The sequence below is a fragment of the Anolis sagrei genome, chromosome 2 (assembly GCF_037176765.1).
Source record: "Anolis sagrei isolate rAnoSag1 chromosome 2, rAnoSag1.mat, whole genome shotgun sequence".
Classification (NCBI taxonomy): domain Eukaryota; kingdom Metazoa; phylum Chordata; class Lepidosauria; order Squamata; family Dactyloidae; genus Anolis; species Anolis sagrei.
Window position 1 is genome coordinate 22,153,962 of NC_090022.1, and position 14,339 is coordinate 22,168,300.

The 14,339-nt window shown below is 39.9% G+C and overlaps 1 protein-coding gene across 1 annotated transcript; it reads right to left on the reverse strand.

The window, feature by feature from the left end:
- Window positions 1–3,976: 3,976 nt before the first annotated feature.
- On the reverse strand, window positions 3,977–14,117 carry LOC137096376 (vomeronasal type-2 receptor 26-like). Its single transcript, XM_067465529.1, has 6 exons — window positions 13,927–14,117; window positions 11,379–11,670; window positions 8,345–9,175; window positions 6,381–6,608; window positions 6,106–6,232; window positions 3,977–4,887 (listed from the first exon to the last, which is right to left on the reverse strand). Exons 1-6 carry the CDS (start codon window positions 14,115–14,117, stop codon window positions 3,977–3,979), a joined length of 2,580 nt encoding a protein of 859 aa, XP_067321630.1.
- Between the last annotated feature and the right edge of the window lie 222 nt (window positions 14,118–14,339).

Consider the following 14,339-nt stretch of genomic DNA (forward strand, 5'->3'; position numbering starts at 1 on the left):
CTATCCAGTCCAATCCCTTTACCAGAGCAAGAAAACATAATCAAAGCCCTTCTAACAACAAACCATCCAGCCATAGATATAGATGGACATATATGATTCACACACACACGTTTATGACACAGTATCATAGATCTGAAAGGGATCTCCAAAGAAGGACAATTATATGTTGTATGTTTCAGAGAAGGTAAACCAGACAATCTCAACATGTACACCGACAAAGAAACAACAAGAAATACTGTTTATCCAGAAGCATAAAGAAATTACATTTATTAGAAACCAACACTTTCTCATTATTTTATTTTCCAAATCACCGCACTGGGCCACAGCAACGCCTGGCAGGGGATGGCTAGTATGGGTGTGTGTGTGTGTATATATCTACCAAGAATGGGCAACTTGGAAGTGCCTGAACAGACTCAGAAGTGGAGTTGGCAGATTAAAAGACAACCTGGCAAAATGGCACTATATAGAAGAATCCTCTACCTTGTGTGACTGTGGAGCAGAACAAACAACTCCACATCTGTATGCCTGTCCACAAAACCCTGCGTCATGCACAGAGAAAGAACTGTTTAAAGTTACAGACAATGTGGTTTCTGTTGCCCATTTTTGGTCAAACATTATTTAGCAGCTTGTGTTCCCTCTGTTTTATCAGTTTTATACTAACTTATTTATGCAATGTTTTTGACATGAAATAAATAAAGGACTGGGAGAGAGAGAAAGACTCAGATCAATACCTTTGTCTCCAGTAGGAACCGTTGCTGCGTATGAATCTCTTCTTCTTGCCTCTATACCCATATATCCCTCTTCATTCTCAATCTTCCTGAGTTCTTTATTAGTTCTGGTTGAAAGTAAGAGAGGCTTTGGAAAAGGAAGTAACAGATCCTTGAAGTCCTTATAATAGGAATTCAGGTGCAATTATGCAAATGGCCTTATAAAACCAGCCTGCTGGTTGGCAAAGTCAGTTTCACTTGGTTGGCATCTCTGTGCAATATTATTCCACATATAATATTTGTAGCAGACAATCAGTACCATTTGGGCTAAATTTCTCAGATGATGACCTCTAGTTAGTTGCTGAGGGAAATTCTATTCTGTTAGTAATTGGAATATGGGTGAATGACATTTCCACCAATTTCAGAAGACTGGACCAGGAGATATTTATTTGTTAAGTATACAGAATAGATTCTGATTGTTTGATTTAATCTTTTAAAAATATATATTTATTGACTTGGAAGCAAAGCGGGGACAATCTGGTCAGTACTTGGAATGGAGGCAACCAATGAAAACCAGGTGATGTAGCCTATATTTCAAAGGGAATTACCTCTAAATATTGCTTGCCTAAGGAAATGCTATGGAATTCATATGATCATTAAAACTCAACAGGAGACTTGAAGGAACACACATGTTGGTGTTGATGTTCGGAAGGGCTTGATTTCATTTTAATATTAAACTTTTGGATGCTTCAGCATTGTTGTTTGTCCAGAAATGTGTAAGCCGCCTTCAGTCTCCGAGGAAAGGGAGGGTGAAGACAATAACAGCAGAATGTATTGTCAAATGCTTTCCTGGCTGGAATCACTGGGTTGTTGTAGGTTTTTCGGGCTGTATGGCTATGTTCTAGAAGTATTCTCTCCTGATGTTTCGCCTGCATCTATGGCAGGCATCCTCAGAGGTTGTGAGGTCTGTTGGAAACTAGGACAATTGGGTTTATATATCTGTGGAAAGTCCAGGGTGGGAGAAAGAACTCTTGTCTGTTGGAGCTAAGTGTGACTGTTTCAATTGGCCACCTTGATTAGCATTTGATGGCCTGACAGTTTTTAGGTGTGCCCTGTTACTACCTGGGGGAATTCTTTATTGAGAGGTAATTAGCTGTTCCTGATTGTTTCTTCTCTGGAGTTCCCTTGTGTTTGAGTTTTGTTCTTTATTTACTGTTAGAATTTTAGAGTTTTTTTAATAGTGGTAGCCAGATTTTGTTCATTTTCATGGTTTCTTCCTTTCTGTTGAAATTGTCCACATGCTTGTGGATTTCAATGGCTTCTCTGTGTAGCCTGACATGGTGGTTGTTAGAGTGGTTCCGCATTTCTGTGATCTCAAATAATATGCAATGTCCAGGTTGGTTCATCAGATGCTCTGCTGATGAATAACAGCAGATACTGACAGCATGAACTGTTGCTCAAGGATAATGGGAGTAGTTTCCCAAAAACATCTGAAGGGCAGAAAGTTGCCTCACTGTGCCTAATATGAATAAGGGCTGGTTGGAAGATGAGTTTGGATTCCTTGATGCAAGACTCAAATATACAGGGAAAGTTTCATTGGCTTCTGGGAATTTACCTGAGTTTTTTCAAAACCAACCAAGCAGGTATAAGCACGTGATGGCTTACACTGATACTTTCTTTTTTCTCCATACATTTTTATTACGTTTTTTAAAAAATCCACACAAAGAAAAAAGGAGACCAGAGAAGGAGGTGAAGGTTGTGGAGCTCAGAGCATCATCATGATCATGATCATGATCATGATCATCACCTTTATTATATCCCACCTTTCTCCTCATGGGGATTCAAGGTGGCTAATATTTATCCACACTAAACAGTTTAAAAAGAGCAATACAAAGGTTAAAAAAACAATGAAATAATAACAGCATGGTAAAACAGAATTAAAATACAGCAAATACATTAAATACAGTAAAATGATTTTTTAAATTCATATTCCCCGCCCTCACCCGATTCTACCCATGCTTCCCAGAGCCTTCTCTTGCCCTTCCCCAAAATCCTAACCCTTGACCTGCTTACAGAAGGCCAGCAAGGATGGGGCCATTCTGGTCTCTCATAGGAGGGAGTGGAGCCTCCAGTGGCGCAGTGGGTTAAACCCCTGTGCCAGCAGGACTGAAGACCGACAGGTTGCAGGTTCAAATCCGGGGAGAGGTGGATGAGCTTCCTCTATCAGCTCCAGCTCCTCATGTGGGGACATGGGAGAAACCTCCGACAAGGATGATAAAACATCAAATCATCCGGGCGTGCCCTGGGCAACGTCCTTGCAGACGACCAATCCTCTCACAGCAGAAGCGACTTGCAGTTTCTCAGGTAGCTCCTGACACGACAAAAAAAAAAAAAAAGGAGGGAGTTCCACAGCCTGGGAGCAGCCACCGAAAAGGCCCTCTCCCATGCTTGAGCAAGCACTGGGATCGGGAGAAGGCCTTCCCCCAGATTCAGAGAAAGAGATGTGGTCCTTCAGATAACTTGGACCAGAGCCAGTGCAGATCCAGTCTGAGTATAGGCAGAGCCTTATTTGCTATCATTCAAGAGATGTAGTTAAAGTGATATTTGCATTTAAATGTTTAAAGTGTGATTTTTTTTTGTGTGATTTTAACTGTAGTTTTAATAATTGATGTTTTAACTGTATTTATATGTGTTAGCATCGAGTCACTGCCTGTTGTAAGGCTGCCCTGAGCCCCCTTTGGGATGAATAGAGCAGGGTACAAATGGGGGAAATAAATAAATAAATTTAACAATATCACACTGATTTTAACAGTGACATACATTGCCCTGGGTTGTGGTGAAGTCTCCTTCTCTGTAGGGAGGAAGGTTTCTATATTTTGGAAATGCTTTGATTGTGGATTTCTGAATGGCAGAATGGCATTGGACTGGAGGGCCTTGATGCTCTCTTCCAACTGTGATCCTAACATTCAGTTTCAGCCTTCTCTACATTGTGCAAAGGAGACCAGGACATATTGTCTATGTCACAGCATGTCATATTTGGCTGCTCTACATGGTGAGATCAGGAAATAAGATGAAATTTCTTGTAAACAGGAATACTGGGGGTGGGATCACTACACACAGCCCATTTCTAATGTGAGATTTTTGGGTTCTTTACAATGTGTGAAAGTTGTTTTCACATGGGCCTGAAATGTGCCCCTGGCAACAATGAGGATGTTACTCTTTCATATACACTATACAGATAATATCAGTAGAAAGGAAGATGTATAGAATCAGCCAAATTTGTTTCTCTTCACCATTAGCTGCTCCTTTGTATTTAAATGAGGCTTCAGTACAATGATATAACATTTGGGAAGGAAGATGCAACCCAGTAACCCAATGTTGGAAGCCAAGATGGAAAAGATCTGCACAGCTACCATGTATTTACCTTTGGTGCTCAGATAGGTGGGCACAAAGGACACCCAAACACTGCAAACAATCAGCATACTGAAGGTGATAAATTTTGCTTCATTGAACCCTCCAGGTAGCTTCCTGGCCAAGAAAGCTACAATAAAGGAAGTGGTGGTCAGGATGCCCATGTAGCCAAGGGCAGAGTAGAACATGGTGGCAGAGCCTTCATTGCACTGCAGGATGATTTGTCTGGCATGGGAATTCATGACAAGTTCTGGGTAGGGAGGAGATGTGCCAATCCAGACAACACAGATACCAAACTGAATAATGAAACCAAAAAAGACAATGGCATTTGCAAGACTCTGCCCCATCCATTTCTGTATTCTGTGTCCTGGCTTTGTGGCCATGAAGACCAATATCACAGTGATCGTTTTTGCCAGAACAGAAGAGATAGCAATAGAGAAAATGATGCTAAAAGTGGTTTGGCGGAGAAAACAAGTCACTTTTTCTGGCTGGCCAATAAATAGAAATGAAGACAGACAGGCAAGCAGAATGGAGACAAGAAGGATATAGGTGACATTACGGTTATTGGCCTTGACTATTGGAGTGTTGCGGTATTTCAGAAAGATTCCTAGAACAAAACCTGTAACTACACACGAGAACAAGGAAAAGAAGACTAACACAATCCCCAGAACTTCTCCAAAAGATAGAAAATCAATGATCCTGGAGATGCATTGATCTCTGCTATTATTTGAATATTGATCTTCAGAACACTCTTGACATTGATCTGCATCTGTAAATGAACCAGATATGACGTTAATATTTTGCTTACCAAAACATATTTATGCATTTACTACATTTATATCTGATTTTTCTTAATACTATGCTTTGGATTTATTTCAGTTTTAAGAAACATAGCTAGGGAATCAGTAACAGAGTGAAAATAGTTACTCATCTGAAGAAATAGTCATTAGAGAATGAATTGCTCTTGATCTGAAAAGAGCCATGATATATGGTGAAGCAGCATTTACATCTAAATTAGAGATGAGACAACTTGGAGGACCAAATTCAAAATGAATCCTTCATCAAAGTGCCCTGGAGACTTATGGATATGAGTATAATAACGTGGACTGTCTGCAGACTTCACACTCAACTCCTGGAACGTTCCATCAGCGTTGCCTCCAGAAAATCCTGCGAATCTCTTGGGAAGACAGGTGGACAAATGTCAGCATGCTGGAAGCAGTAAAGACCACCAGCATTGAAGCGATGCTCCTATGTCATCAATTCTACTGGACTGGTCACATTGTCCAAATGCCCAATCACTATCTCCCAAAGTTTTAACTATATTCCCAACTCAAGAATGGAAAAAGAAATTTTGGGGTATAGGAAGAGAGATTTAATGATGGGCTTAAAGCTAACCTTAAAAACTATGGAATAGACACTGAGAACTGGGAAGGCCTGGCCTTTGAGTGCTCTACCTGGAGGTCAGCTGTGACCAGCAGTGCTGTGGAATTTGAAGAGGCATGAATGGAGGGTGAAAGGGAGAAACAGGCCAAGAGGAAGGCATGTCAAGCCAACCCTGACCGGAACCTTCCACCTTCCACCTGGAAACTGATGTCCTCACTGTGGAAGAACATGTAAGTCAAGAAAGGGCTCTACAGTCACCTATGTATCCAAGACCCTACACTTGGAAGACCATCATACTCAAACAATGAGGGAAAACCTAAGTAAGTAAGTAAGTAAATAACCAAACATATAACTTGATGGTATCAGTTTACAGACAGCTGGTCAAAGAAACAGTCTAAACCATATTTCGGATTATTCCACATCCATCAAAATGGAATATTCTATATTAAAGCTACATGATGAAGGAAAAATCTTCATTTAGATGTTAGATTCAAGATCTGAATTTTACAAGCCGAGCCTCCTTCATGTGATGAAACCCATCACAATGATTATCACTATATACTTTTCATTCCTCTGTGTCTGCCGTTCCTTGAGAGCCACCGACCTGGGTTGGCAGAAATGGTTCCTTCCAGACATGGGATACAAACATAGCAGCAAATTGGTTGTCCTTCAGGGACCATCTTCCTGTCTCCAGGGTGGCAGCTTGGAGTACACACAGAACGAGGTGTTATCTAAAAGGCATCAAAGAATGAGATCATAATTGAGAACATCCTTTCTCTATAGAAACACATTATTTAGCAGCAGGGATGAGGAACCATTAATTGCTGACAGACAATTCCCACATTACACCACTTTGTAGGTTATGAATAGTTTTCCCACCTGGTCAAACCAGTTGGGCCACACAATGGCCTCTTCATGAATGATCATCATCACATTTGAGGAAGTTTCTCTCTGGAGTTTTCCAACTTTTACTCTTCTAGCAGACTCATTAGGAAATGTAACCAAGTTGACAAGATCATAGTCAGCCACCAGCTCTCCATCATTGTCAAAATATACCTCATCCATGGTGGTACTGTTATAGTGGACATTTCTCAGGAAAGAATGAAGCTGGGAAGAAGTGGAAGTGCCATCATTGGCAAATGGAAAGGAGAATTAGAACCCTGTCATCAGACTTTCCCAATGCAACAAGGTGTCCTTGCCACCTTTTGAAGGCATTGAGGTAATAAGGCATTCCCATTTCAAAAGCCCTCACTACTGAAGACTATTACGTTCAGTATTAAACATTATCTAATAGCAACACTAGATATTTTTTCTGAATCTGTAGGAGTGACTGATGGAACCAAGCCTTTGCACTACATGGAGAAATATGGGAGAATTATCAACCCCTAGTGAAGAATGCAACTGGGTGTCATTGTGGGATGTACAGAAAGATAGCAGGGAACCATATCTGTGTTTGAGTAATTTCGGTTGAATTGAATGTTCTCATAGCAAATTGACAATATTCTTGTATCTTTACACAGCAAAATGTGAACACCAATTTGAATAGGTACACATAATTAAATTTAACAGATTTGTTAAACAGATGTAATCAATTTAAAAAAATGTAGCACTTAAACAGGCAAACATATAATGGTTTAGGAATTAAGGAAGCCACCATGTGCCATGCCGTAAGATTCACCTATCTAGTCCTGTTTTACATCCTTAACATGAAAGGAATTCTTTAGATGTCTCAACAAAACACTAAAAATGTACAATTTCTGATGGTTTTTCACAACTATAGATGTATTAAAATTTTGTGCTGTGCTGTGTGTTTCGAACAGAGAAAGGAGGAATATTTTCGAACAAAGAAAACTCTTTGTCAAGGAGATGGAGCAACAGCACCCCCCTGTGGCTGGAACTGAGCACATCCTCCAGAAATGCCAAAAGATGGGGAAGAGCCTATACAAACCTCTATCTGTTGTCTGTCTTATCATTGTATAGTTGAGGTGAGAAGAGGGAAAATAAATACAGGGAGCATACCACCCCCTTGCTGTGTCAGCTCCACTGGCTGCCGGTCCACTTCCGAGCACAATTCAAAGTGCTGGTCTTGACCTATAAAGCCCTATATGGTTCCAGCCCAGCTTACTTGTCCGAACCTATCTCCATCTATGTCCTTTCTTGAAGTTTAAGAGGGAGGCTCTGCTCTCGGTCCCACCAGCCTCACAAGTGTGCTTGGCGGGGATGAGGTACAGAGCCTTCTCAGGGGTGGCCCCACGTCTGTAGAACTCGCTCCCCAGCAAGATCAAGTCAGAGTCTTCCCTCCTTTCTTTCAGAAAGAAGGTTAAATCATGGTTCTGGAACCAGGCCTTTGGACAGCAAACATGACAGCACTTTGGATGCTGAATCGGGCTGGAATTGGCTATATGGATTGATGGCAATGTTTTTAATGTGTTTTTAACTTAATGTTATATTTACTGCTTTAAATTGTTGTTATATTTGTTTATATTTGTATTATGTTGTGGCATCAAATTGTTGTCGGTTTAATCCGCCCTGAGTCCCCCCCTCGGGGGTTTGAGAAGGGCAGGTTAGAAATGTGGGAAATAATAAATACATAAATAAATGTACAAAACAAAATCACCCACACTTTTCACTCTTGCATATGTGAGGGGAGTATACTCAGGAATGAAAGTTTTGTTTCTTTTGTAGTAAGTCTATACTTTTTTGTGCATTTACATATTTCAATTTTTATTTCAAGAGAGTCATCTTGGATAGCTTATAATAATATCAAGGTCAAGAATGAAATCAAATGGATGCTGAAATGAAACATCAGCTATAAACTCAGCTGTAATTGTTCTTTTTCTTACCTGCCATGATTGTGTCATAGTTGTAAGATCCAGTCCTGTTTCTTTTTTCATACTTTTACTAGATAGGGATGTCATCATGGCATGGAAGGCATGGGCCACAACATAGACCGCATTGTAAATATTGTAGCTTTCAGCAGACATGCGTTTCTCAAGCCAAGCTGTGGGAAGACCTCCCAGATTGTCCTTCACTCTACATCTTTCCCAGATCTTTCTTGAAAATCTGTGGTTGGGATCATAGCAGTCAAACATACCTGACCAGACTAGTTCAAAGGTATCTATATCTTCATCCAGGAGAAGTTCCTGGGTCTTTGAACTCCTATCTGTTTGGATGATGAAGGACAAGGCACCATGGAAATATTTAATATCCCAGAAAGAAAAAGAGGTGCTTAAAGTAAAGCCCCACAAAGCTGTGGAGACCCACACTTTCCCTGGAAGGGAATATTTTTCGATAATAGAAAGCATAAATGGCAACAAAATCATTGACTCTGAATCCCCGAAGTAAATGACTATGTTGACTTTCTCTCCTGCGAGGTGTTCAGATAGGTTAATCAATTCATTATCTAAAATAGTAATGCCATCAACAAATACAAGTGGGATCCTGTGAGTGAAGGCTACACAAATGCCACTCTCAGAGAACAGTGCTTCCATGGTTCTCAGAAACTGTTCTCCGCCATCATTTTTTGGGACAACAATGCTGATCCACGTCCACCTGAAATGTAGCAGCAACTTAACAATCCCCATGTACTGTGAGGTTTCCTTGGGGCTCATCCAGTAGGAGAAGGGGAACTGAGTTCTTTCATGTAGAATATCGTTGACAAAGCCATAAGTGAGCTACAGATGAAAGGAAAATATGAAGATAGTGATCTTTAAACTGGTTTGTGCATAGTAGCAATAATCCTGTACATCAGAGGTAGGAGGATTGTTGCCTATGGGTTTGTACCCTTGGGCCCCACTTTTGTGGCCACTGAAGCACTCACAATCCCTAGGACCCCATTCCTCCATTATATTTTACAAAAATAATCATTGTGATATTCTGGCAATATTGTGCCCCCAAACCACACAGAATCATGGCAACACCTGAAAACACCCCTAGAGGAATAGAGGAATAAAGGCAGCTGCTCCAAAACAATTCCTGCACTTGGCTAGAAGCTTTCCAGGGCACTCCATGAGATGACCAATAAGAGGAAAGAGCTCAAACGTGCCTACTAGGACCAGGACAAGCATGTAAACAATGCCACTGTGCTGCTATGCATACAAAAGGAACTCCTAATGGGAAAATTGTGTTGAGTACCTCATATACCGACCCCAAATAGGTGGGTATATGTAGTATCAAATAGGCCTTGCTCCTAATTCATACAATGACTTTTTTGGGAATAAGATCCTTTAAAACGCACAATATTTATTATTTGTTAGATGCACATACATTTTCAAAAAATGAAGTATTTGTTTCATTTATTTATTTATGCTATTTCTGCCCATATCAGCCCGAAGGGGACTCAGTATATGTTGGTTGTAAAAGATACAGAACCAGACATTTTTATATAATTCTGAGGTTTAATATTATATGGTCAACCGTCTGTATCCACAGATTCTTCATAAACAGATTCAATCATCCAATAATCCACCCTCCTCCTTCAAAAAAAAAATCCAAAGAACAAACAGATATTTCAATTTTATATAAGAAACACTATTTTACTACACCAGTGGCTCTCAACCTGTGGATCCCCAGATGTTTTGGCCTTCAACTCCCAGAAATCCTAACAGTTGGTAAACTGGCTGGAATTTCTGGGAGTTGTAAGCCAAAACACCTGGGGACCCACAGGTTGAGAACCACTGGGTTACATCATTTTGCAAAATGGAACTTGAGCATCCATGGATTATGGTATCCATGGGGGTCCTGGAATCAAACTACAGCTGATATCAAGGGCCCGCTGTTTATTCTTTATTTCTTATTTGTACAGCAGTATGAAGATATAACTGCAAAACTGCATGATACATATAGATGCGTATTATGCTAGAACTAGAGATTGACAGTATTGAAGCAGAGTTTCTCAAACTGTGCTCCTCTAGATGCTTTGGACTTCAGCTGATTAGCTGGCAGGGATTTCTGTGAACTGGAGTCCGAGGAGGAGGAGGAGGAGGAGGAGGAGGAGGAGGAGGAGGAGGAGGAGAAGGAGATTGATGAGAAGCAACTGGAAAAACTTCAATGGTATGAGGAGTTAAAGGTAGAACTGCAAAGACTCTGGCACAAGCCAGTCAAGTTGGTCCCATTGGTGATCGGCACACTGGGTGCAGTGCTTAAAGACCTTGACCTGCACTTAAACACAATCAGCACTGGCAAAATTACCATCTGCCAGCTGCAAATGCCACCCTACTTGGATCTGCATGTATTATTTGCCAATACATTACACAACAACCAGCATAGTGATCTTGTTTGCTGTGTACTAATCTTATGTTTCAAATAATAATAATATTTATTTATTCATTTATTTATACCCCACCACCATCTCCCAGTAGGGACTTGGGATGGCTTACAAAATAGCACATAGTGGTGCCATACAACACATAAACTATAGTACATCAACATCAGTACATCAACATCAATAAGACCAATAACACCTGAAGGAGCAGTTTGAAAAAGACTGATCTAAAGTTGTATTAGAAATATTTTATCTGTGTGAGTGTCGCTGGTATGGATTGAAATTTTGGAGGTTGCTTTGTTGCCTTTTATTTATTTCAAAGGCAGTTGCTTTTGTTATGTGGTGCTCGCTTATGATGTTGTTGTAAAATGTATTTGTAAATGACTTTATGCAAAAACATTTGTCTGTAAAAAAAAAGAAACAATGCAAGAAAGAAAAAGGCCTTGATGCTTAAATAATAGACTCTGAAAATGAATTTAACATTTTAAAAAATATGCAACATGAAATTAATAGAATATAGTGAAAAATTCAATTATAATCTTCCCAATAACCTCTAGTTGTCTAGTGTTGTTTTTGGATAACAGTGAGCAACTATTCCTTATCACTGTCCTTACCTGAGGAACCTTGTAGATCTCTAAGATGGTTGCCATCTGAAAATAGGTTTCAAAGTCCCCTCCTTGGATAACAGCCAGGATCTTTTCTTCTTGTCCACACTTGAAATTAGGTACCATTGAATGCCCACTAGAAAGCATGTCTATCGCGGCTTCGTAGACAACCCTTTTGCTGAAATAGTTTTCATAGAGATTGCAACCTAGGGTGATATTGGGTAAGAGCTCTGGATTTTTATTAATCTCACTAATGGCAAATAAGATGGCCAGGATATGCTGGTAGTTTCTCTTCATTGACCTGCATTATAAATAAAATTCAAGGTAAACTTCTTCCACATGCACACACAAACATGGGTGGGATCCTGTGCACAATTTACAAGAACATAATTGGGACTTATGATCTTGCAACTGCTGATGAATTGTATTTATGGCAATAAGGTAAAGTTAAAGGTTTTCCCCTGACATTAAGTCCAGTCATGTCCGACTCCGGGGGTTGATGCTCATCTCTATTTCGAAGCCGAAGAGCCAGCATTGTCCGTAGACACCTCCAAGGTAATGTGGCCAGCATGACTGCATGGAGTGTCGTTATCTTCCCACCAGAGCCGTACCTATTGATTTACTCACATTTGCATGTTTTCAAACTGCTAGTTTGGCAGAAGCTGGGGCTAACAGCAGGAACTCGCTCCGCTCCTTGGATTCAAACCTGCAACCTTTTGATCAGCAAGTTCAGCAGCTCAGCGGTTTAACCCACTGTGCCACTGGGGGCTCCAAGTGACCAAATATTCCCCCAAAATCCTACCTACCTTTCTAGCTTATCAGTTTCTGACAAAAATGTTGCTGAGGTGCTAGAGATAGGTTTTCTCCATACACGATGACTAGAGGAGTGTTCCAGGCATTGTCTCCCAATGCTCTGATTTTGGCTGCCTCAGAAATGTTTTTGCCAGTCTGCTTCTAGGCTGAAAAGCTATAGTTTCATTGACAATGGCCCATGTCTTGGTACTTAACTTTCACCTAAACTTAAACTTCACCACTTTAACTGCCATTTAACTCCATTGTTTCTACAGTGTAGATGTACCCTCAGAAATGTTTCAGCTACTGTGACTGACTGCTATTGATGGCCTGCTAAGTTTTTTAAAAACCTTGATAGATATGTCTTGCAAAAAATGATACTTGCAGTCACAAGGTGACTTTATTCGTTGTATGTCTTTTTCCTCAGTTTATAGTTTGTATGTCAAATATAGAGACCACTGAATTAAATGATAGTATGTACACTTCCTACCTTGGTAATGGTATTTAAAGGCAGTTCTCTCCCTTTTTTTCATGTTTTATCATTTCCCTGCATTGCTTTCAATGAAGTTAATTTACTTATATAACAAAGACTGAATTTATTAGGATAACTATAAATGTGTACTGGTTTATTAATATCGTACAAAATCTGTTTGCAACTAAAACTTTAATTTGTACAAATTAGACAAGGATTCTTATTTTGTTATACTTCCTGAATGCTGTCAAGGGAACCTGTAATCTAGGACTGTGGTTTCCAACATGTGGTCTGTGGACTACCAGCAGTCCACAAGAATGAAAATATGGTCCACAGCCTCACCATTACTACATTTGCCTCAAAACCATGTGGCAACTGGTCTTGTGAAATCCTCTTATAGTGCCGTGGCAACAGGGATGTGAGGAGGGGAGAGGCTGACTACCACGAGAGATTACTACTACCACATCAGCCCTAGATTATTAAATATGGTTTTCAGTAAGCTAGCAGATGGCAACTACTAGATGACATATATTCTGTATCAGAAACTAGAGCTGATGTGGTCTATCCAATGCAATTTTCTGAATCAGCACCCCAAATAACCAAACCAAATCTAAAGTCAACCAAAAACTGATTTGTAACCCTTTTGATACTAATGTTGGAGAGTGGACCCTGATCAAAAAGTTGGAAACCATTGATCTAGGTTAAGCAACAGAAGACTGAGGGGCTCATCAAATGCATAATCTCTGTTTGGGGACTGAGACGAATTGCTGACTTTAGTACCTCAAAACCTCTAGCCAAAACATTTATTTTGAATTCATGTGTGTTTTTCTTCTACTGAATGTTTTATCAATAGGGCTAATTAAGAGATGTGGCTCACACATTATGTGAATTCATACTCAAAAACTAAAGTGATTCTTATAATAGACTTGCCCACCTGTGGATTTTGGACATCTTAGAAAAATGTGTACATGCATGTGCAGTGGAAATAGTGTATGTATACTAGAAATGAGCCAAATCTATTCTTCACTCAGAAAGGCAATTCCTCTATACCTGAAAAGGAAAAATGGTAATAGAAAGATATAATAATAAATTCAAATGACCAGTTGTGGAAATAAGATGCCTCCCAAAAATCCAAAAGATAACCTGTTCGGAAATTTTTCATTATAATCTTCAAATAACATAGATACTTTTTTCCCATTGTTGGCTTTTGAAAAATAACTCCAAACACTGAGGAGACCAGAAGAACAGAACTGGCTGAGAAGAAGAAAAGCATTAAGAGTAGGAAACACTTACGGTAGTAAGTCCTCCACAGGGTTATACTGAAAGTCGTGTTTTGGGAACATAGCTGTCCTCATAGGTATAACTCCGGTAACAAGATAATCTCCTGATCTGTAATAATTATATGGTTGCATCTGTTTTATATCTACATTGCCTTCCATCATTACCTCAAAGGGCAAGTAAAAGTGCAGCAGTAGTGGGATCATTTGGACAGGAGACAAGACAATCCATCAGTTGGTTGAACAGCAAAGGAATTTAGCAGAAAAGAAGCCCAGCTCCTTGGCAAGTTGCATACTAGGGCTGACTGTATAGATGGGAATCCATGCCTGACTTCAGCATTTTCAGACATCTAGCTGATCGACTCTCCACACACAAAAGACTGTCTTGTGTCATCCAGGAGCTGTACCCATATAAAATAATTCTCTTTC